Genomic DNA, 24136 nt, shown 5'->3' with positions numbered 1-24136 from the left:
GGGTGTACATTCAACAACATATATGAGCCCACAGCAGGTGATCTTAACGGCATCATCTGTAAAGCAGTTATCGGCACACGATGTGCTGTTATAAATACAGAGATTCACACCAAGCATCACTGAACTCATCAGGAGATAGCTACTTCTCTGGAAGTCAAAATATCAAGGCAAGACTGACACCATGTGACTTCAATCCTGAAGGTTCACTGACAATTCATTGTGCCATGAAAACTTCAGGATAGTAATTTCCAGAATGCTTAAAGAATAATCTTGTGCAGAAGGTAAAAAAGTCAATATCATGACAGCAATGTCCAAATTACAGCAGAGTCCATAATGATGATGTGATGGTATGCAAGTGTGAGTGCAAGTGTAGTCAAGTTCCGCTGCAAGAGAACTAGCCTTCATAATCAGAAACATGAAACCAGTCCTCAGAGAACTAGGGTGTTGGAGAATAATTCTATTTCAGCAAGATATGGTCTGATGCACACAAAAGAATCACCTCCATCACAAAGTGAGGAATGAATATGATAGACATCTGAGGAAATGCCATGTAACCAGCAAGATTCAAATTAAGAAAGATAAGAGTTGGGCTTGGCAAGTCTAACCCATCCTTAGCCGTGGTATCAACATCTACCTCGAAAATTTTTGCAGATCTATACAATGAAGAAAACTTTTTCATGGGGCATATTTTCTGTAGGTTCTGTTGCAATTAATTTAAAATTTAAATGTTTGTAACTTATATGTGGAAAAAAATAACTGTAATTGTGTTGTTTGCTGGGAGAAGGTAGCCACTTACCTGGAACATGTTTCTTTCTTCACACACACTGGCACCTTCTCTTTGCTGAGAGTGAAAATTGTGTCTTATTGTATTGATCAAGTTTAGGTAACTGTGATGAGTACATGTGATGTTTGTGACATACTTATGTTGTTGGCAACAACAGGTGTTTGGGCTCTCCATTTAACTGATAGCTCATGAAAATAGTGTCACTTGGCCCAACTTCACAAGAAACTGCAAGAGGTTTGGAATTAAATCCTAAAAATTTGGGCGAAGTCTGATAATGGGACACTTGATGGCACCACCTCTGCTAATCTTTTTCAGTTCCATACTGCAGATGAAATTCAGTTTCACCACCAGGATTTGAATAGGCTGCCTCCAAATCAAGTGCCAAGAACACGGGCACACATTACCAACTTTGGCTATGGATGTAGGCGGAACGTAATTGATACATGTAACTCTACATAAAACACACAAATATTACTGCTACAGGCTCCGTTGGTATCATATAACTTTTGTATCCTTCACACCTGTGCTCGTACTCTTGTTTTGTTACCATGTGAGTTGGTTTGAAAATAGTCATGCAATCAAAACTAGTTGTTTAATTACTATGGTAGTTTATGGTGGTCCAACAAGGAGCTAATTTAGTATGTTGAACCTGTGTGCCTATGCTTGGTACTGTATACGAATTCTGGTGTTTGAAGTAGCTTATTAACCAAGAAGCTGGCTGTTGGGAAATGTGAAAGGGTTCAAAAGTATTACCTTTGAGTGATCAGTTCTTACCTCTTCTGTAAGCTAAAGAATGTATCTGAAGTGTTAATCTGTTTATTTATATTTATTTTATTTTTCAAGTCTAGTCCTGTAAGACCAAATTTGAGGAGGAAATCTCCATGGACATGAAATGTGTCAGTACATGAAATTACAACCAAAAGTAATAACAGATAAAATAAAATGTTTATGAATTCTAAAAAGACGACAAGCTATATGCTTATATAAATGCAGTCAACAATGTAACACAGGAATTAGCTTAATTTTTCAAGGAACTCCTCAACAGAAGTCCTGTTCAAGTTTGTGCTCTGTCACTAATGATAGCATCGTCACGTGACGTTGAAAACTGATTTTCCTTCCATTTTTCTGCATTATCGCTTAGTTTTGACAAAACGGAATTTTAAAACATGCCCAATACCAATATCGCCTTATTCTGCCACTCACCTCAAGGTCAATGATCTCCCTGGGGTTCGGTGCCTTGGGTATTTCATCAATTTCTGGGACAGATACTCCATCTTTGACGATTTCAGCCTCAATGTATCGTAATTTGCGTTCCAGTTCGTCGCAGCGGCGCACCTCATTCACGAATTTGCGCTGAAAGGCATTTACGTCATTGTTGAGCTGTAAATAGAAGAAAACCCAAATTATCTTTAATTCTTCATCTCAGACTATTTGAGTCGACAGCCGAAAGCCATCGCAGGAAGGCTGCATAAAAAAGGTCCACATTCATCAAGAACACAAGTACAAGCTGACAGAAACGTAGTTATGACCCCTGCAAATATGGAGAAGGAAGTCTACGCATAGCGTATATGAGAGCACTGCACGATGAACGGATGACTGAGCAGTCAGAAATGCTAGGTTCTGTTGGGGGGAGAAACACTGTTATTGCGAGGTTTCTAAAAAAACGCTGTGACAGTCGTCAGACGGACGCTTACAGTATCCAAATATGTTTCATATTCTTCCACTTCGCTATTCCGAATGACTGAACAGAGGAGTTGCTAGCCTCACTATTGCTCGCGAGACGCCGTTAACTATTTTTTTAAATCATTTTTCTCATCTAAATTAGTACGCTGTCTCGGGCAATTTGAGAGTATATCACGCTCACGATAGAAGTTACTTATTTCTTTACCCCTGTACACCATTTTACGTTGCACAGGTTGAATATTACACGAAATGGTCGACCGCTAACCGGCAACAGCTGACAACAATACGAGATATTTTTCTATCACATGGCTGCGTACTAGGGCAGATCTAGAGAACGACGATCGGTGATGGCTAGATTGCTGGTAATAAGGTTCGCTCATGCGCTTCTACATCTATGTACATAGTTAGCAAACCACTGAGAAGTGCGTGGCAGAGGATACTCAGCATGACACATGTAATAGTTTCTTCCCGTTCCGATCGCAACAATGATATTTAACTGATTAAAGTTCATATGGCGTATTAGTGAGGGTAATTACTCATAAAATGTTGTACGGTATTCTCTAATAAGTAGTTTCGTCAAAAGGTGATTGTCAATCACTTAGTAAATCAACATGACTAAGATAAATTTGTGTCCATCATTCAGGCAGCAACTTTTAACGGCCATCATCGAGGTCGTTAAGCTTTAATTAAAACCTCAACTATACTGATGTTTCCGGATTGCGCTACTATGCTGGTGGCGGTCTCCAAATGAAAAAAATAATAAATTTAAAATACAACCGTTGTTTGTAAACCGTAATATTATGAAAAAATACAACACATTTCCTGGTGACACACACTAAGTGGGTAAATAAAGTAGAATTTTCAGTTTTTCTGTCTGACTGTACTCAAATACTAATACCGCAAACCGCACTTATAAGAACAGCTGTAACAAAGGAACAAAAATACAACATGTACATCAACATCCACGAAGTCTGCTACTCAAGATGCCTTGCAGAAAACAAAGGCATGTGGCACACAAACTGTTTTATTCAGGTGTGTGTAGACGTCCCAAAGCAAATGTTATCAACCTATCGTAACAACAAATATTATCTATAAACCATAATATTAAGAAATAATGCAGTACGAGCCTAGTATCTCGTGTGACAAATTTATTAACAACTATCGGACTGAAAATGGGTATATTGCCCACAAATGAACACAGCACACTTTCCAAACCGCCCTTCAGTTTTTATGTCGGTCTGTCAGGGGCTTATACCACATCTGTATATCCATCAGTGATTCTTCACTGATGTCAAATGGAAGGGTATGCATCCCTATTGCGTATGACGGCTTGCAGATTTAGAGGCATATGCTTGAAATCCCTGGGCTCGATATGTGGGCCAATTAGATCTTTCCCAAGTTGCATTACTGCTTCTCTAAGGTTTTGTTTCCTCGGAAAAGAGACAGAGACTTTCAAAACATTTACACTGTTTATACTGGTGTCCGGAAACGCGTAGACACAGGGACTTGTGGACATCGGTGATTTCTGGACACGTTACACAAAAATATGCAGCGTGGACATTTAAGCTACAAACAGCTAGTTGCCTTGAGTGGTCACCCCATCTTTAATACAGACATGTATGTGTGCGCTGCTCAAATGACGTGAAAGGTCGCTCTTAAGCAGTTATTCGAGACATATGTGCGTGAAATGTGGGCTCCTCATAACAAAGTATTGAAATCGGTCTTCATGAAGATCTTTTAAAAATGGGCGAAGGCAATAATTTTCTTCTAGAAGAAGAAAAATTAGAGGGCATGATAGCCTTTAGTGGAAGCAAAGAAAAAGAAAACTTGAAATCATCTTCCTGTTTTTTTATGGATGAAACATTTAAGAGCTGCAGCAGGCAGTTTGCATGAATCTGCACCATACACGCAAACTTAGGAGGCCCGAGTGATGAAACAAACAATCTCCCTATTGTAACTGGCCTCTCCCTAATTAGAAGAAAGGCGTCTACGTTCGTGTGATTACACAAGCAATACGTAAGTGGTGTACAAGAAAAGTCAATGATGATTTGGAGGCAGCTGCGATATCGGTCGTTAGTTAGGTTTCCCCCGCAAGTGAAATAAATGAATGCTATTTCCATACGAAGAAGAGTTTATACAGAAAAGTTTCAGATCTCGGTCTAACAGACGACTACCATTAGACTGAAAATATAACCCTCGGAACAACAAAGGTGGGAGGGGGGGCGGGGGGGAAGGGGGGTTCTTTTTGCACACCATTTGAAAATATTGTAATTCAGCCAGTTACTCTTCATCTTAAAATTTGAAAAAGTATTTAATATTTTTAATGAATTCTTTCATCAGATTCCCTAAATGCTTTAAATTTTTCAGTTACAGTTAATCCAAGAATATAATTCTTTGTGGCGATGTCACTTTCCACAGTGAATGTCATCTTCAGCATTTTCAGGTTCAAGATTTTACTTACAAATCACTCTCTCTTTAAAAATTATGTTGTACGTAAAAGTCAACAACAATTAACGAATTTTCTTTTACTTTTTCTATGGCGGACATTAAGTACCCCCATTAGACAGACAGACTAGCTACCAACATAAATACCCAATAGCTTCATGTAAGTAAGAAAATAAAACACGAGGCGTGTTTTTTTAATTAAGTACCGTTTTGACTTTAAGAAAAGACGTGCTAAGCTATCTCAATAATTTTATTTTTACATGAAAGCCTGTACCTTAATCTACGCACTGACGCCATTACAGTCTGATTCTTCCTTGTTTGCGTTGTGTACTGAGTGTTTAAGACGCCTCCTATAATCGTGAGTCCCGCCGACTGTCAAGTACGGGCTGTTATAAGATTTCTTAGTGCTAAAGGCCTAAAAGCGATCTATATTCATCGTGAGATCTGTGCAGTTTACGGAGAAAACATTATGAGTGATGGAATGGTAAGAAAGTGGGTGAGAGCATTTTAAGATGGACGCACAAATGTGCATGATGAACAACAGAGTGGGTGTCCTTCGGTCGTTAATGAAAGTTTGGTGCAGGAAGTGGACAATATGGCGAGAGAAAATAGACGCTTTACGATTTACTACTTGCGGGATGACTTTCCTAGTTTCTCGTAGTGTTTTGTACGGCGTTGTGACCGAGCACTTGAATTACCGAAAATTGTGCGCACATTGGGTACCGAAAATGTTGACGGATGTGCACAAAACCAAACGTTTAGACAGTGCATTGACTTTCCTTGAGCGGTACCACAACGACGGTGATGATTTCTTAAGCCAAATTGTTATGGGCGATGAAACATGGGTGGCCTACGTCACACCAGAATCAAAGCAACAGTCCATGGAAGTTGAGCAAGGGCATCGTTTTGCTGCAAGACAATGCCCATACACATGTGGCAAATCAGACCAAAGATCTCATCACATCTTTTCGATGGGAAACTCTAAATCATCCTCCGTACAGCGCCAATCTTGCGCCCAGTGACTACCATCTGCTCTGCACTTGAAGAAACACCTGGGCAGTCAGCGTCTTCAAGACGATGACGAAGTCAAAACAGTGGTGATGCAGTGGTTAAGTCAGGCGGCAGACTTCTATGAGGAGGGTATTCAAAAACTGGTACAACGTTATGACAAGTGCCTCAATATTGACGGAAATTATGTAGAAACTCGATTAAGGTACAGGCTTTCATGTGAAAATAGAATTGAGATATCTTAGAACGTCTTTTTTTTTATTTCAAAATGGTACCTACTTAAAAACACGCCTCGTAAAACACTGAAGATAGCACAAAAGTTCTGAAACATGTCTGGGTAAAACGAAACTGAAAAGGTGCCTTGCATAAGGCGGAATTCCTCGTCCTCTATATTATGACAATAGAGACAAACAGTTGAATTACTTATTGCAAAAACCTCGTAAGTACACTTTTGGTGCAAACTGAGTTACAGGCAAAAATGCATAGTCTGCGTGTAGCTCCACCAGACTGACCAGGGAAAAAGCCAAAGTCATAGTTTTTTGCCGTTCAAACAGGGGTAGGAAGTTTGCGCTGAGTGCAGAAACGTCCGAAGTCCACGACTTCAGTTATTTTTCTTCTCAACTATTGGCACTACAATAAAGTTCGGCAGAATTGTACGGAAGAAATTGGCATTGTTGATTTTAGTATTCTTGTGAAAATCGAAGAAGTGGCGTGTACCAGCAGTTATGAGAAGAAAAGTGTGAAACATTCTTTGGAATATCAGAAAATTATTATGACGAAAGCTGAAATTCATGGAGAGGAACGTGTGAATTACAGAGGCAAAGCAATTCCGAAAAAGGCAACAGGAGAAAGCTGCAAGTGTCTAAGAAGCTGTTGTAGTGTGGTTGCACAAGACAACAGAATTCAAGCTTTAGCACATTTTCTGAACATGGAATGCAAGAACGACCAGGACCTTTTCCTGCAAGAACTGATCACAACTACTGATGTTATAAGGCACCGCCCAAGAAGTGAGAAGGGGTGCAGGCGTGAAAAATCTTTTAGCTACTGTGTCCTAGTTGGAGACAAACGATTTGAGGTATGCAGAAAACCTTTTCTCAGTGTTTATGCAGTAACTGACGCGAGAGTTAAAAGAATATCGCAAACTGCTGTGTAGTGGGCAGACAGCGAAAGACGGAGGACTGTTAATGCTTTGCAGTCAGATGAAATTGTCAAAATTAAAGATCACATCAGATCATTGCCCATTGAGGAAAGTCATTATGGTAGCCGCACTATGCACTATCTCGACTGTGAACTATGTGTGAAAAAAATGCACCAACTTTTTATTGCCTTACATCCTAACTCGCCACTGAAATACGAGAAGTATAATAAGATTTTTCGTGAAAAGTTTTCACTTGCTTTCGGAAGACCTAATGTGGGCACTTGCTGCACCTGCGAAGAGTTTATGTTACAGATTGAGTCAAAAACACTCAATGAGGTAGCAAAACGAGCAGCAGTAGAATAGAAGATTGTCCATATCCGAAGATCTAATAAGTTTTATGGTGCTCTGCAAGATGGGAAAAGACAGTCGGAGACTAATCCTAGAACTACTGCTTCATGTTTCGACTACATGCAAAATGTTCAACTTCCTCGTGTCCCGGTGCAAGAGCTTTTCCACTTATACCAGTTAACTGTTGCAGTATTTCGTATACACAATCTACATACAAAGACACCTGTTTTTATCTCTATCACGAAGAGAATGCGGAGAAAGGACCCAATGAGGTTTGTACTTTTCTATTAAGCTACATCAATGAATATATATCCCAAGATGTGAAAACTTCCTTCTGTTTTCAGATATCTGTCCGGGTTAGAAATAAACACGACACAATGATCCGCTTGCATTTAGCTCTGGTGGAGTTAAACCGATTTGAAAAGATTGAACATTTTTACCCTATCCGCAGTCATTCATTCCTGCCGAGTGATAGGGCATTTGGGGTAAGAAAGAGAGCTCTCGAGAAAGTAGAGAGAAAGAACACAATCCACGAGTTATGGAGCTTATAGTAACAGCAAACTGTAATTTCATCGTGCATTTGGTGGCTGGAGATGAAATAGTAGACTTCAAGAAGTGATGGCCATCAATTTATAAAATGACTTGCTTTTCTATGGAAACATCGAAACGAGATCTACATCTACATGGATACTCTACAAATCAGAGGGTTCGTCGAACCGCCGCAACGAAAAACGCCTTTCTTTTATTGATGTCCAGCCCAAATCCTGTATCATTTCAGTGACATTCTCTCCCATATTTTACAAAACGTGCTGCCCTTCTTTGAACTTTTCGATGTACTCCGTCTGTCTTATCTGGTAAGGATCCCACACCGCGCAGCAGTACTCTAAAAGAGGACGGACAAGCGTAGTGTAGGCAGTCTCCATAGTAGGTCTATTACATTTTCTAAGTGTCCTGCCAATAAAACGCAGTATTTGGTTAGCCTTCCCCACAACATTTTCTGTGTGTTCTTTCCAAGTTAAGTTGTTCGTAATTGTAATACCTAGGCATTTAGTTGAATTTACGGCTTTTAAATTAGACTGATTTATCGTGTAACCGAAGTTTAACGAGTTCCTTTTAGCACTCATGTGGATGACCTCACACTTTTCGTTATTTAAGGTCAACTGCCACTTTTTGCACCATTCAAATATCTTTTCTAAATCGTTTTGCAGTTTGTTTTATCTTCTGATGGCTTTATTAGCCGATAAACGACAGCGTCATTTGCAAACAACCGTAGACGGCTGCTCAGATTGTCTCCTAAATCGTTTATATACATAAGGAACAGCAAAGGGTCTATAACACTACCTCGGGGAACGCCTAAAATCACTTCTGTTTTACTCGAAGACTTTCCGTCAGTTACTACGAACTGTGACCTCTCTGACTGGATTTGTGATTTCCTGTCACATAACTGAGATATTCCAAGGGCCGAAAAGATGCCACTAAATATTTCGAAGTTTCATCATTTCCGTTGTAAAACATCAACGCCAGGAGTTGTGGAAGCAATGGAATTCATTAATGGGTTTCAGACCAATAACTTCTCCTTGAAATTTGACCGAAGGAAGAAACCACAGTTGCCAGATGAAAAGTGTTATAACGATACGAATGTATCTATTTGGGTGGAGAAAATGGAAGACGATTTGTTCTTGACAGTGAAAGCGTGACATCCTTCTGGAATGAAATATTAACTTGGCCTACAGCAAATATGCAAGAAACGTAGGGTTGACTTCTCTAATGTAAACATTAAATACTATTTTCTTTTGCTACCTGTTTTTTCTTTTGTAAACAGTGTTAATTAGCGAAAGTATTCAAATATGTTGTATTGCAGCTTGCAAGAAACATAGGAACAGTGTAGTGTATTCTAGATAAAAACAGTTGATCCGTTTTTGTATTTTTTTGAAATTTTTATCATCAAATGCATTGATTGCAAAACAACCTAAATCCACGGCATAAAAAGTTTTTTGCAATGCAAACGGGTTGGCATGTAGGGGTGAGATGTTGACAATAAACCTGTTGAGTGCTACTTAATCTTCAGCTTAAGTTTCACCTTATTCTAATAATTTATTTAATACTTATATTGTTTTTCTCACTTTCTTTAAAAGTAGGTGAATGAGACTTAGGTTGTTTTTGCAATCAGCGATTCATTTGAATGTGTGCTTTGTGGCCGCCATCATAGCTCCAACTACAAGTTTGCCGACTTCTGGTGTCATCCAGTGATGGGTCATGGATCTAAAAGACGTCGCACACATTAATACCCTCCAACCACAATATTGCAGTGCTGGCCTGAACTTCCGAACTTTGATCACAAGGAAATGAAGGAGAGAACACCACAAACGCACATTTGTGAGCGCAGGGCCTGAAAGGATTAATACAACATTCTCAGGTAGCATAAGCCGATTCAACAATAATTATATTTAACATTTTCGATTGTGGGTAATAAATGAATCTCTGGGACATTACTTTCATCCTGAATATTGGAATACAGCATTCAATTGTAGAGTTAAATTACAGCAGTAATCTACACTGCAGCTGCGGAAAACTGATCCCAATTCGAACAGCACATCGTTTGCATGCAATAACTGGTGGTCTCTGGAATCACGTTGTAGCAATATTTAGTTATGTACTGAAGAAAATCGAAATCTGTATATATTTAAAGCGGCCCTTAGGCTGTCAATAATGTTGCACAATTTTTCCTGAAGCGTAATAATATTAATCGTGTAAAAGTGAGATTGAGGGATTGGGCAATAATACTGAGAACAGCAAAAACTTCTGAAATATTTTGTGCTGCCTAGAAATATTGTGCCGCCTGTGGGCAGTATTGACAATATTCAAGACAGTCTCTCGCGTGCTACACTGTCGATATCAATGTGTTCACTGTTCATTGTGTTGTGGCGTTGGAAATGAGATCAAAACAATACGAAAGAGCGTTATAAATGGAATGTATCGAAATGTATAAATAATTGCCGGCATTGTGGGATGTTAAGGCAGATGAATACAAAACCAGAAATGTTAGGAATGAATTGTAAGATTTGTTGCTTAGAAAATGCGGCCCAATCCCACGAAGGACGATGTTTTAAAAACAATTAATTAATGAATAAGTACCTGTCTAGATGTGTGTTTATACATTACAAACCCGAATATAATCAGTAAAATGACCGACAATTATTCCAGCATTCTGGACGTTCCCGAACATACTCGTTTAGTGCATGTATTATTGGATGACATGACACGTTTACATTGCTATGTTTCAAATACTTTAAGGGAACCTGTTCTTTAAGTTTGAAGTCTTACAAGGAATTACCAGTGGTAAGATTTTGCGTTGTAATAGATAAATGCTAACTTGGTGGAATTACGCCTCTCACTGTACTATTTTATTTCCATTTGTTTTTTGATGTTGCGGGTGTGGCATATGGACATCAGCAGAAATTTATCCGGGGAGAGAGGGGGGGGGGGGGATGCAGAAGACTAACAATGCCATTTTCTATGTAAATGAGTTGATCAGTTTTGAGACTATCACGCCACAATAACTAAATATTATGAGTAATACAAAAACAATTATACCCCGTAATCTAGTGCTTATCTACTCAGCATTTGTTACACGTACATTACTTCGACATTTAAAACAGCTAACAATTATACAATAATTACTAAACGCATAATATTGTCTCACTGCAATCTGCCAAGTAGAGCTTCAACTGGCTAAACGAGAGGTTTAGCGGAATCATGGGAAATCACTTCTAGAAGTACCGGGTGATCAAAAAGTCAGTATAATTTTGAAAACTGAATAAATCACGGAATAATGTAGATAGAGTGGTACTAATTGACACACATGCTTGGAATGATCCTTCAACTTTCCCCACAGGAAGAAATCCGGGGACGTCAGATCCCGTGAACGTGCGGACCATGATATGGTGCTTCGACGACGACGACGACCAATCAACCTGTCATGAAATATGCTATTCAATACCGCTTCAATCGCACGCAAGCTGTGTGCCGGACATCCATCATGTTGGAAGTACATCGCCACTGTCATGCAATGAAACATCTTGTAGTAACATCGGTAGAACATTACGTAGGAAATCAGCATATATTGCCCCATTTGGATTGTCATCGATAAAATGGGGGCCAATTATCCTTCCTGCCATAATGCCGCACCATACATTAACCCGCCAAGGTCGTTGATGTTCCATTTGTCGCAGCCGTCGTGGATTTTCCGTTGCCCAATAGTGCATATCATGCCGCTTTACGTTACCGCTGTTGGTGAATCACGCTTCATCGCTAAATAGAACGCGTGCAAAAAAGCTGTCATCATCCCGTAATTTCTCTAGTGCCCAGGGGCAGAAATGTACACGACGTTCGAAGTCGTCGCCATGCAATTCATGGTGCATATAAATATGGTACGGGTGCAATCGATTTTGATGTAGCGTTCTCAACACCGACGTTTTTGAGATTCCCGATTCTCGCGCAATTTGTCTGCTACTAAGGTGCGGATTAGCCGCGACAGCAGCTAAAACACGTACTTGGGCATCATCATTTGTTGCAGGTCGTTGTTGACGTTTCACATGTGGTTGAACACTTCCTGTTTCCTTAAATAACGTAACTATCCGGCGAACGGTCCGGACACTAGGATGATGTCGTCCAGGATACCGAGCAGCATACATAGCACAAGCCCGTTGGGCATTTTGATCACAATAGCCATACATCAACACGATATCGACCTTTTCCGCAATTGATAAACGGTCCATTTTAACACGGGTAATGTATCACGAGGCAAATACCGTCCGCACTGGCGGAATGTTACGTGATACCACGTACTTATACATTTGTGACTATTACGGTGCCATCTATCACAAAACGAAAAAAGTGGTCCAACTAAAACATTCATATTTCTTTACGCACTACACGAATATGTAATAAAAAATGGGGGTTCCTATTTTAAAAAAACGCAGTTGATATCCGTTTGATGTATGGCAGCGCCATCTGACGGGCCAACCATAGCGCCATCTGGTTTCCCCCTTCAAGCCAGACGAGTTTCGTTCTTTGCAGTTTTTTCGTTTGATGTCTATTTCGTGAGATATTTGGCCCAGTCACTATCAATGGGCCACCCTGTATACATCGTAGATGTCTGTGACTTTAAAACGTCTCTGGAACCATATAGTTTTATGTGGAATCTGTCCTTTGTCTAGGTCGTTTATGTCAGTGAATTTCCTCATCTGCGGCCCATATCGTCGTCGCTAGAAAGATTGTCCATCGTCGTCGTCGGATCTTCATTGATATTTCCCCTTCTCCGCTGCTTTAGAAGTTTAAACCCTGCGGTTATTTCTCAGATTCTTGTTTCGTTTCTTCCTAGTTATGCTTCACTTTTGTTTTATCTTCTATGTGACCATTATCTCTGAGTCTTCTAGTGCTAGTTGGGGTTGCCAATAGCAGGTCTCTGCATCTAGTAGACACTTAGAACTTTTTTTTTTCTTTCTTTCGAGCGCCTGCGTTTTTCGTAGAAACATCGCGCTGTCTGGCGGAAGCGTTCACGAAACCGTTGAACGGCAGCAGTTTGGTGTGCGACCTCTAAAGAAAGATCGCTATCTGCATATAGCGCTATCTTCTAACGACTGGAACGAGAACAAACTCTAATAGATGGTACAATAAAAAGTCTCCTCTTCCACGCACTCCACATTTGACTGCAAAGTATGGATACAGACGTAGAAGTAGCAGCATCAAGTATTCCTCCGTTGTGACGCTGCCCATATCGATTACACGCAGATAGGACAGAAGTATAATGATGCCTATGGAGTAGCTGATTGAAGAGGTCTGCCCACTCTCTCTCTCCCGATGGGATATTTTGGGTGCCTATCTGTTTGCATTAGATAAGCGTTGTTCCTCGTTTACACAATATCTGATCATCGATATTACAAGCTGAAACATGAAATGGCTGCGGCACTACCAAATACAGGCTTGTGAGGTGACAAGCTGGAATAATGCGTGTCGTGTTGTGGGACATATCGCAGATGCTTGTCTGAGATAGAATTGATGCAGCATTTAAGTTCTGGGTGAGCTGTCGCGCCAGTGATTAGTGAAAAAAATCTTACTTTTCTAATTATAATCGAGAAAGGGCATCGTTATCTACAATCAGTAAAAATAAAAAATAACTTCTCGAAGACCTCATTGATTTTTTAAATTTTTTTTTTTTTTAGTGGAACTGCATAGGTCGATTATCAAAACTGCTCCATATACATATACTCCTTTCGACGGAACGTGTCACTTCTAGAGTCAGTTGTAATTTCTTTACGATAATAATGACCATGCTAGTTCCTGTTTGCTCCAAAAATTTTGGTTTCCCAACAGTTTTCAGTATGTATGCCGCCTTAGCAAAAGCAAGCCACATCTGTTTCTTTGTTGTTGTTTCTTTGTACTCCTATAAGACGCGATGCTGAGGGTATTAGATTAGGAAATGAGACGCTTAAAGCAGTAAATGAGTTTTGCTATTTGGGGAGCAAAATAACTGATGATGGTCGAAGTAGAGAGGATATAAACTGTAGACTGGCAATGGCAAGGAAAGCGTTTCTGAAGAAGAGGAATTTGTTAACATCGAGTGTAGATTTAAATGTCAGGAAGTCATTCCTGAAAGTATTCGTATGGAGTGTGGCCATGTATGGAAGTGAAACTTGGACGAAAATAGTTTAGACAATAAGAGAACAGAAGCTTTCGAAATGTGGTACTACAGAAGAATGCTAAAGATTAGATGGGTAGATCAAATAACTAATGAGGAGGTACTGAATAGAATTCGGGAGAAGAGAAATTTGTGGCACAACTTGACTACAAGAAGGGATCGGTTGGTAGGCCATGTTCCGAGGCATCAGGGGATCACCAATTTAGTATTGGAGGGCAGCGTGGAGGGTAAAAATCGTAGAGGGAGACCAAGAGACTAATACACTAAGCAGATTCAGAAGGATGTGGGGTGCAGTACGTACTGGGAGATGAAGCAGCTTGCACAGGATAGAGTAGCTTGGAGAGCTGCATCAAACCAGTCTCAGGACTGAAGACCACAACAACAACAACAACAACAACAACAAAAAGACGCGATCAAGAACTTTCTGTATGTGGGCGTTGCTGCAACGTATATGCAACGTAGCGCGACTTCGATGCGAGTATGTAAGCACCGACATATAGGCAAGGGGTTAGTCTGGCATTCGTGTCCTTTCAACGTGCCTGTGGTAAATGTGGGAACACGAACTATGGGACGTTGGTAACAAATGCGTCCAAACACGACCAACGTGCTGCTGTTCTTTTCTAGGCCGCCGCAGGGCAGACGCCGGTAGACATCCATTCGAAGAAAGAAGAATGTGTTCGGGACAGTATGTCTATTGAAAACCGGTGCTGTGGAATGGTCCGGGAAAACTCCGACAACGGCGGCTGCTGATTGATGATAACGCGCGTCCCCATATTGCAACCATAGTAATGCAGAATGTGGTAGCGATAGCTCCGATGCTACAGCTTAGTTGCAAGCTCGTAGGTTGACTCTACGACAGCGGACGAACTACGCAGACCACAGCGCCCTCTAGCCCACGCTGTGGAGCTCAACGAGCGCCGCTCTACTTCCTGGCCAGTTGATCAAGAGCAGACAACCTAGCATCTTAGCTTCTACTTATAGGGGCGCTAACCATTATAGATTTTTGCCTTTGTAACTTCTAGTAACTGTTAGCTTTGATACATGAACGGCTTCGCACCTGCGTGCTCATCTGTACCAAAAGTTAAGTAATGTGTTCGTATATGTTTAAACGCCAGCAAAGGTGCTTTAACTTTACTTGCAGTACCGAAGTAATTTACCTCACCTGCTCCTACTCGCTTCCTTCATTCGGCCTAGTTTACAGATCTCAGGAGCAGACCCACGCGCCGCCTTCCAGGCGGGATACAAAACAGAAGTTATGCAAACACAGGTGGAAGACATTCGAGCACCCGTCCTCTAATCCTCAGCTCTTCCCATGCGATTATCACGCTTTCAGTCCTTTAAAAAAGTCCTTGAAGCGTCGAATTCCCTTCGGACGACGATGAGCAGCACGCAGTTACGAACTCCTTCACGCAGCAGGACGCCGTGTTTCACCAAATGGAATCTTCAAGCTGGTGCGACCATGGGATGATTGCCTTAGGGCTCACGGCGATTTTACCGGATTGGCATACCGGATCTGGACTGTACGTACTTCGAACGGAAACTTTTTGATCGCCCCTTTTATTTTTGCCTATTCATTATTCGGTGTTTTTCTCTTATACTGGATAATATTTGGGTTTCGTACCTTTCCATTCATGTAAGAACCATGCAGAATGACGCAATAAAAACTTGTTAAAGATTTATAACTGGCATTCACGAGAATTTCTTAGAACACACATGTAGGATGCATCAGTACTCTCTTCGAACCATTTCCATTCGGCTGGTTGCGTTGAAATACCGCGATGTTTCGTTTGGCGAAGTCATACGATGATGAGAGTGACTACTCTCCGAAACGTGGAATTTCTGCGCAGCCACCCAATGGAAGCGCCAGAGGATTTCGTCAGAAGTTTACGCCTGGAAAATCTAAATTCACACTGTGAAATGCACGGCAGAGTGTACCATGAAGAAGAGTTTCTCCCTTTCCATTCACGTATGGAAAGAGGGAAGAATGTCTATCAAAATACGTCTATATGCGCGATAATTAGCCGAATATTGTCTGCACGGTCCTTGCGGGAGCTATGCATAGGAGCCATAGTACATTCCCAGATTCCTTACTATGTACTGTTTCTCGAAACTTTCATGTTCCATTTCAGATCTTTCTGCATTTTCAGGACGCTCTCCCTAGCATAAAACAAACCTGTTAACCAATCGTACCACCCCTCTTTCCAAATGATCAATATCTCCTGTTAGACTTACTATGTATGGATACCACACACTAGACCTTAAACCCCTTCAGTCCAAAATGTTTCGAGACTGGGTTAGCAAAAAATGGAGAAAAGTTGATTTTAAGGATTTCACGTGTTCTACATAGTCTCCCCCACTTGAGTCAAACAGGCAGGACGTTCACACAAAGAAAATGGTCTTCTATGGGATGTTATTCAATTCGCGCGTCACAGCGACTTGACTGTCAGTTATATCGTCAAAGCATTGACCCTTCATGTGAATTTCTACACTTTGTCGTTGTGTGGTAAGTCTGTATCGATAACACCAGGTCAGTCGTGATGGCTTTTCCAGAAAAGAATTTCCAGCGTTTTGCACTTAAATCAAGTAGCGTCAGGCGTCCATGCGTCTTTGTTTCTGTTCGAGGGTCACGGTGTGCGGGACAAACTTTGCGCATACTTTTCTCTTCTTCAAAACATTCTGCGGAATGTCTTGAACACTTTATTTATTGTTTGAGATGTTGCTCCATTATGATTTATGACAATAACGCTAGCCCACTTCGGCCCCACATCCACTACTTAACGCTGCTTGCTCACATCTGATTGGTCGAATGCACATCTGCTGTATACCGTTGTTAGTTCAAACTGCCACCCTAGTTGGTGCTGTCGTCGCTTGAACGCCAAGAATAAAATCGCTCTCTTAACTTTTTGGTCGGTCGGTGTATTCTACAAGTCACACGAGTGTTCTGTAACCATCTCTTTTTGTAAGCCTTCTATATTTTCCTAGAATCTTATCAATGGAGCGATGAATGCCGCTTGATTTATCTACGACTGAGCCTATGCTGTCGTTCAATCTCATATACTCACTGAGTATTTTTATGAACTGATTGGTTCCAGTGGTGACTCATTGATATATTGTATTTACAGGATGCTATGTTTCTCCGTTTCGTAAAGTGTGCAATTTTAATTACATATTGCTGAACAGGTAAAACAAGGTGCCAATCATTGCACCATTTTGAAGTCTTACGAATATCATTCTGAATATTTGTGAAGCTATCCTTTTCCAAGCAGTGTTCCATTATAGATAAGTGCATCATTCATGCAATATCCGAGATTGTATTAATATTGCCTGCCAGTTCACTAATAAAGGGTTATTCAAAATTCCTGGTACTGGCTACTAGGGGTTGTGGAGTGTACTTAGTGCCTTTTTTTTGGGGGGGGGGGGGGTCTTTAGTAATCTGACTAGTTTGATACGGCCCGCCAGGAATTCCTCTCGTGTGAATTCCTCTCGTGTGCTAATCTCTTCATCTCAGAGTAGCACTTGCAATCTACGTCCTGTATTATTTGCTGGATGTATTCCAATTTGTCTTCCTCCACAGTTTTTGCGTTCTACTGCTCCCTCTAGTACCATGGAAGTCATTCCCCCATGTCTTAACCCATGTCGTATCATACCGTCCCTTCTTATCAGTGTTTTCCACATATTCCTTTCCTCTCCGATTCAGCACGGAACCACCTCGTTCCTTACCTTAACAGTCCACCTCATTTTCAGCATTCGTGTGTAGAACCATATCTCAAATGCTTCGATTCTCTTCTGTTCCGGTTTTCCCATAGTCCATGTTTGACTACCATACAATGCTGTACTCCAGACGTACATTCTCAGAAATTTCTTCCTAAAATAAGGTCGATATTTGATACTAGTAGACTTCTCTTGGTCAGGAATGCCATTTTTGCCATTGCTAGTCTGCTTTTAATGCCCTCCTTGCTCCGTCCGTCATTGGTTATTTTACTGCCTAGGTAGCAGAATTCTTTAATTTCATCGATCCTGATATTAGGTTTCCCGCTGTTCTCATTTCTACTACTTCTCATTACCTTCGTCTTTCTTCTATTTACACTCAATCCATACTCTGTACTCATTACACTGTTCATTCCATTCAGTAGATCATGTAATTCTTCTTCACTTTCACTCAGGATAGCGAATCGTATCATTGAAATCCTTTAACCTGGAATTTTAATTCCACTCCTGGACCTTTCTTTTATTTCCATCGTCGCTTCCTTTACAGATTGAACTGTAGGGGCGAAAGGCTACAGCCTTATCTTACACCCGTTTTGATACGAGCACACCGTTCTTGGTCGTCCACTCTTATTATTCCCTCTTGGCTGTTGTACATATTGTATATGACCCGTCTCTCCCTATAGCTTACCCCTATTTTTCTCAGAATTTCGAACATCTTGCACCATTTTACTAAGTAGACGAACTTTTGAAAAGAAATCATGTCCGAAAACTATTTTTTTATCACATCTCCGCTTCACGGTACCCACACAGCAGAGACAATTAGATGTGACCTGTTATCACATGGCATCAGCAATGTTCCGCCTATTTGTCCTCGGGTTCTTGTCTATGTGGCGAAGGCCTTCCTCTTCAGGACCGAGAGTGGAACGCGTCTGTGGAGCACCACAGCCAGCCCTTACAGTTTCGAACATTCCAATTTCTCGCAGCCGTTGTTCTAGTCGGAAGAATTGTTATGTGATGTAATTACAACAGGAACCTACGGCGACGTCCTCCTCTCAGCTTGTGTGCCTACTGTGAAGTGGGAAATTTGAAAGTGATCCGATCCTCGAACTTACTTCATATCCAGAAAGTACATTGCCGGACATGGGTTCCTTATCACTTCATCTACTAAGTCCCCTCCACAACCTCTAGAAGACTGTAAGCGGAATTTGAGCCACCCTGTATACAACATGAACAGCGACGGTACCAGTACTACAGAAGTTACTTCTGCGTCTGTCAATTACTCTCCAGCCGAGATAACAAACTGTCCTCCCTGCCGTGATATCCTCAATCCTGTCACAAATATCGCTAGACATCCACATGATCACAGTTTCGTTATGAAGCGTGCGGTGCAGAGGCAAAAGCTTTTCGGAAGTCAAGGACTTCTGTTATCCACCTGACTGCCTTGATCCACGGCTATCGGGATGTCATGTGGGAAAAACGCATGGCCAACCTTTTTCGAATCCATGCTGATTGGCACGGAGGAGGTCGTGCTATTCTAGATACCTCATTCATTGAATGGTAGCAATTCTTAAGTCTGCCTTCGTTTAACATGCTCATTTTCCCTCTGTATGTAAAGCGAGGTAATGCATGTTATCGTACCATTCGTTTCGAATGTTAACGAAATTAGTACTCTAGTAAAAAATATCCTCTTTAGTACATGTCACAGAAACCTTTACGGTTCAGCCAGTCAGAATCTGTGAAGTCACAGAGCATGCGTCATTACGCATCAGAAAACCCGCGTCTTATTATAAATATTTTCTTGGTCAGTTTTATTTTGTCTACAACCTCGAAAATTGTTCCACACTTATGCACTCGAATAGACCACAAAATCACTCTGTCTCAAATGCGCTAAAACAACGAAGAAAAAGTAGAAGTAGCTATACATGAGAATAAAACACAAGTAAAACGAGAAAGGAGCTATAAGAAAGGCATTGGTAAATGTCACTGGCTGACTACTTACAAAAACTATCGGTGAGCCAGTCACTCTGTTAAAACCATTTCCCCAAAAATCCTGCGAAAGATGATGGACGATTCAGAAAACTTTAAAGCTCGAAACACATCCGCCTGAACGTTACTTAAAACAGACGACAGATCCGTCGGCAAATCCGCCGCGGCTCGCTGGTCGGAAAATAGAACACAGTCCAATAAAATGTGCCACACGCATCACACATTCGAGGGTCCTCTCGCCGAAGTAAGAAGCCATATGTCATATGGCTGTGGGCTATGCGAAGACGTCTAAGAAGAACCCCGTCCCATCGACGTGACTGGAAGAAGGTACGCCACGGTCGAGTTTCGGGATTTACTGTTGTTGTTAAGGTCTTCAGTCCTGAGACTAGTTTGATGCAGCTCTCCATGCTAGTCTATCCTGTGCAAGCTTCTTCATCTCCTAGAACCTACTGCACCCTACATCCTTCTGAATCTGCGTAGTGTATTCATGTCTTGGTCTCCCTCTACGATTTTTACCCTCCACCTGCCCTCCAATACTAAATTGGTGATCCCTTGATGCCTCAGAACATGTCCTACCAACCGATCCCTTCTTCTAGTCAAGTTGTGCCACCAACTCCTCTTCTCCCCAATTCTATTCAGTACCTCCTCATTAGTTACGTGGTCTACCCATCTAATCTTCAGCATTCTTCTGTAGCACTACATTTCGAAAGCTTCTATTCTCTTCTTGTCTAAACTATTTATCGTCCATGTTTCACTTCCATACATGGCTGCACTCCAAACAAATACTTTCAGAAACGACTTCCTGGCTCTTAAATCTATACTCGATGTTAACAAATTTCTCTTCTTCAGAAACGCTTTCCTTGCCATTGCCACCTTACATTTTATATCCTCTCTACATCGACTATCTTCAGTTATTTTGCTCCCCAAATAGCAAAACTCATTTACTACTTTAAGTGTCATTTCCTAATCTAATTCCCTCAGCATCACCCGATTTAATTCGACTACATTCCATTATCGTCGTTTTGTTGATGTTCATCTTACATTCTCCTTCCAAGACACTGTCCATTTCGTTCAACTGCTCTCCCAGGTCCTTTGCTGTTTCTGACAGGATTACAATGTCATCGGCGAATCTCAGAGTTTTTATTTATTCTCCACGGATTTTAATTCCTACTCCGAATTTTTTCTTTTGTGTCCTTTAGTGCTTGCTCAATGGACAGATTGAATAACTTCAGGGATAGGCTACAACACTATGTCACTCTCTTCCCAACCACTGCTTCCCTTTCATGTCCCTCGACTCTTATAACTGCCATCTGGTCTGCACTAATTGTAAATAGCCTTTCACTCCCTGTATTTTACCCCTGCCACCTTCAGAATTTGAAAGAGAGTATTCCAATCAACGTTGTCAAAAGCTTTCTCCAAGTCTACAAATGCTAGAAATGTAGGTTTGCCTTTCCTTAATTTATCTTCTAACGTAAGCCGTAGGGTCAGTACTGCCTCACGTCTTCCAACATCCCTACGGAATCCAAACTGATCGTCCCCAAAATCGGCTTCTACCAGTCGGGATTTACTACACGGAGCTTATTGTCGGTTATTTCCAGCCACTCGTCTTCCGATCGACGCATGACTTTGTACCTCAACAGCGAGGTGATAGCATGCAGGAGGATGGCACAATGAAAGAACTGAGGAGCAAGAAACGCCTACGTGACTGCGAGATCCGCCCTTTCCTTCCCCACAGTACCCATGCGGCCTGGTACCCAGCAGAGAGACACCTTCTTCCCCTTTTGTTGCAGTTTGAGGAGGAAATCCTCGATATTCTAGATTACTTTGTCTGCTGGGTGCAAACGTTGGAGAGAGTGAAGGGCAGGTAGAGAATCGGAACAGACAAGAAATTTGGCACTAGAAGAACGACTCATTTGCTCCGGTGCCCAAAAGATCGCATATAACTCTGCATCGACGGCAGTAAATTCTTGAGGCAATCGGACCTTGAGGACATGATCCTAGAAAACGACAGGCTCCCCTGCTGAGATTCATCCGTAAAGACAGCCACGTAGTTGTGGCATTCATATAAAATGTCAGAAAATATCGCATTAAAAACAGAAGCAGGAGTGCAATCTCTCGTGTACTGCAGTCCGCAGCTAGTGGCTAGCGTTGCTGCCTCTGGATCAGGGGGTCTCAGATTCGATTCCCGGCCGGGTTGGGGATTTTCTCTGCCCGGGGACTGGGTGTCTGTGTTGTCCTCATCATTTCTAGACAGTGGCTAGATTGGACAGTCCAAAAGAATTGGACTGTGTAAAAATTGGGACTTCGTACGGGCGCTGATGACCGCGTAGTTGAGCGCCCCACAAACCAATCATCATCATCATCATCATCATCATCATCATCATCATCATCATCATCATCATCCGGTACTGCACTACATCTAAAATAATGCTGGGACCCTGCAGTAACCAGGGCGGTAGACGGTTAAAACCTTGTATTTTAGGTTGTACTTGCTGCATGCTGAGTGACTCGCAGCACGCGGTTTCCAAATGGCAATGTGGCTCGTGGACGGTTGGAAAAATGGCATTACAGAAGCGGACGAGCAAGAGTATGGTTTGCGGGTAAAGGCGCACCTGCGAGGAATTTACACGTTTGACGCTCTATGAGGAGCTGCCTCCGGATGGTAAGTGGCCTCAGCCCATAGTCTGGGTATGGGACTGCCTACAAGCACCCGTGATCAGCCGAATCCCTTCATGGCGGGAAGTGTCAATGATCTTCCAATAAGAAGGCCTCGCTGATCTGTACACCGTGCACCCACAGTCCAAACACGAATGCACGAAATTCTTATAGAACTGGAGCAGACACGTCCTGTCCGCTCTCCAAGATCTGTGGCTTAGGCACTTTAAGATATTCAATGCCGTTAGGATTCTGGCTTTCAGGTCTCTCAGATGTTGCAACCAAGACAATATGGAGTAAAAAATGAAGTCCATACCGAGTCTCTAAAATATAAAACTGAAAACCCGTCATTGCAGCCCACTTCTCTAACCTCCGTAACGTAAGTTTCAAGTGATGGCTCGCTGTTGTAACACTGGAGGAACAACGGCAAAATCGTCCACAAATAAGGAGAACTGTACAGGACTCCTTACCGTAGTGTGATACTGTGTATGGTTACGATAAAGAGGGTGACACTTTAAACACTGTCCTGCGTGTATCATTTTCCTGCTCAAAACGATCGAACAACGAGTCATCAACTCTGGTCCTAAAAAAACGCTGAGACAGTAAAAACTGTATGAAGACGGGGAGGTGTCCACGAAAGCATCATTAATGCAGCTGTGCGAGAATACAGTGTCTGCAAAGGTGTATCGGACGCCTTACTGATATCAGAGAATATGCTGGTACAGTGACGTTTACGTAGAAAAGCCTGCTGAATAGCCGCCTCTAGCAGGGTCAGGTTGTCGACAGTGAACCGAAATCTCCGCAACCCACACTGAGAGCAGCTAAGGAGTTTCCTGATCTCTAACAGCCAGGCCAGACAAGGATTAACCATTCGCTCCAGCCTTTTTCCTACACAGCTCGTTAAGTCATACTCCGATAACTACTGGGACATGTGAGGTCCTTGCCCGTTTTGGGGAGAGGTATCGAAAGTACCTCTCTCCACGATTGGGGAAGATCCCTGCCTGTCAGACAAGATTAAAACATTCTAGGAGGATTTCCTTTGTCACTGCTGGCAAGTGTCGAAGCTTGCAGTACTGGATTTGGTCCTAACTGGGTTTAGTAGCACGAGTCTCAGACAGGACCAACAGCTCCCACATGGAGAAACGGTAGTTGTAAGTCTCAGAATTGTTCGATCTACAGCCGCAAGGTAGCGGCGAAGCGCCAGATCCTGGCCGGCATTGGCACTAGTTTGTGCAAAATTCTCTGCCAGTGTCTCATCGATGTATCCGTGCGCTGTTTCAGCCCTGCTGGTATTGGCAAACGACTGCATTTACCGTAGGTTCTGATGCCTTCCCATACTTTTGTATCACAAGTGTAACGGTTGATAGAGTCCAGGTCATTCCTAGACTGTGTTTCGATGTTCGAAAACAGCCAACTGGCTGTTATCTTTGCTGACCATCCATGTTGGTGGCTCGCTTCAATAGGTGAATGCAGACTGGGGAGTGGTTATTGTAATGGAGGTCGTCAATGACCTCCCATTGAACAGAGGCTGCGAGGGCTGGAGAGCAGACAGAGAGGTCGATGGCTGATAAAGACCAGTAGCAGTGCAGAAATGAGTGTGAGTACCTGTGCTGAGTATGTACAGTTCGTGAGACGTGATGAGGTTCTCCAAAACCCGACCCTGAGGGCAAGTAGAGGTCGA

The 24136-nt window shown here is 41.9% G+C and overlaps 1 protein-coding gene across 3 annotated transcripts in view; it reads right to left on the bottom strand.

Annotated features, from left to right (window-relative positions):
* The window catches only part of LOC126483808 (V-type proton ATPase 116 kDa subunit a 1), a 617022-nt gene that overhangs the window by 109483 nt on the left and 483403 nt on the right, over window positions 1-24136 (bottom strand). For all 3 annotated transcript variants that reach the window (XM_050106991.1, XM_050106990.1, XM_050106992.1), the window contains exon 5: window positions 1988-2164. In XM_050106991.1, coding sequence (XP_049962948.1) covers window positions 1988-2164 — 177 coding nt within the window. The remainder of the gene's footprint in view (window positions 1-1987; window positions 2165-24136) is intronic.

Source organism: Schistocerca serialis, chromosome 6 (assembly GCF_023864345.2).
Source record: "Schistocerca serialis cubense isolate TAMUIC-IGC-003099 chromosome 6, iqSchSeri2.2, whole genome shotgun sequence".
Taxonomy (NCBI): Eukaryota; Metazoa; Arthropoda; class Insecta; order Orthoptera; family Acrididae; genus Schistocerca; species Schistocerca serialis.
Note: the sequence above shows the minus strand (reverse complement) of the source record. Positions and strands in the feature narration are given on the sequence as shown.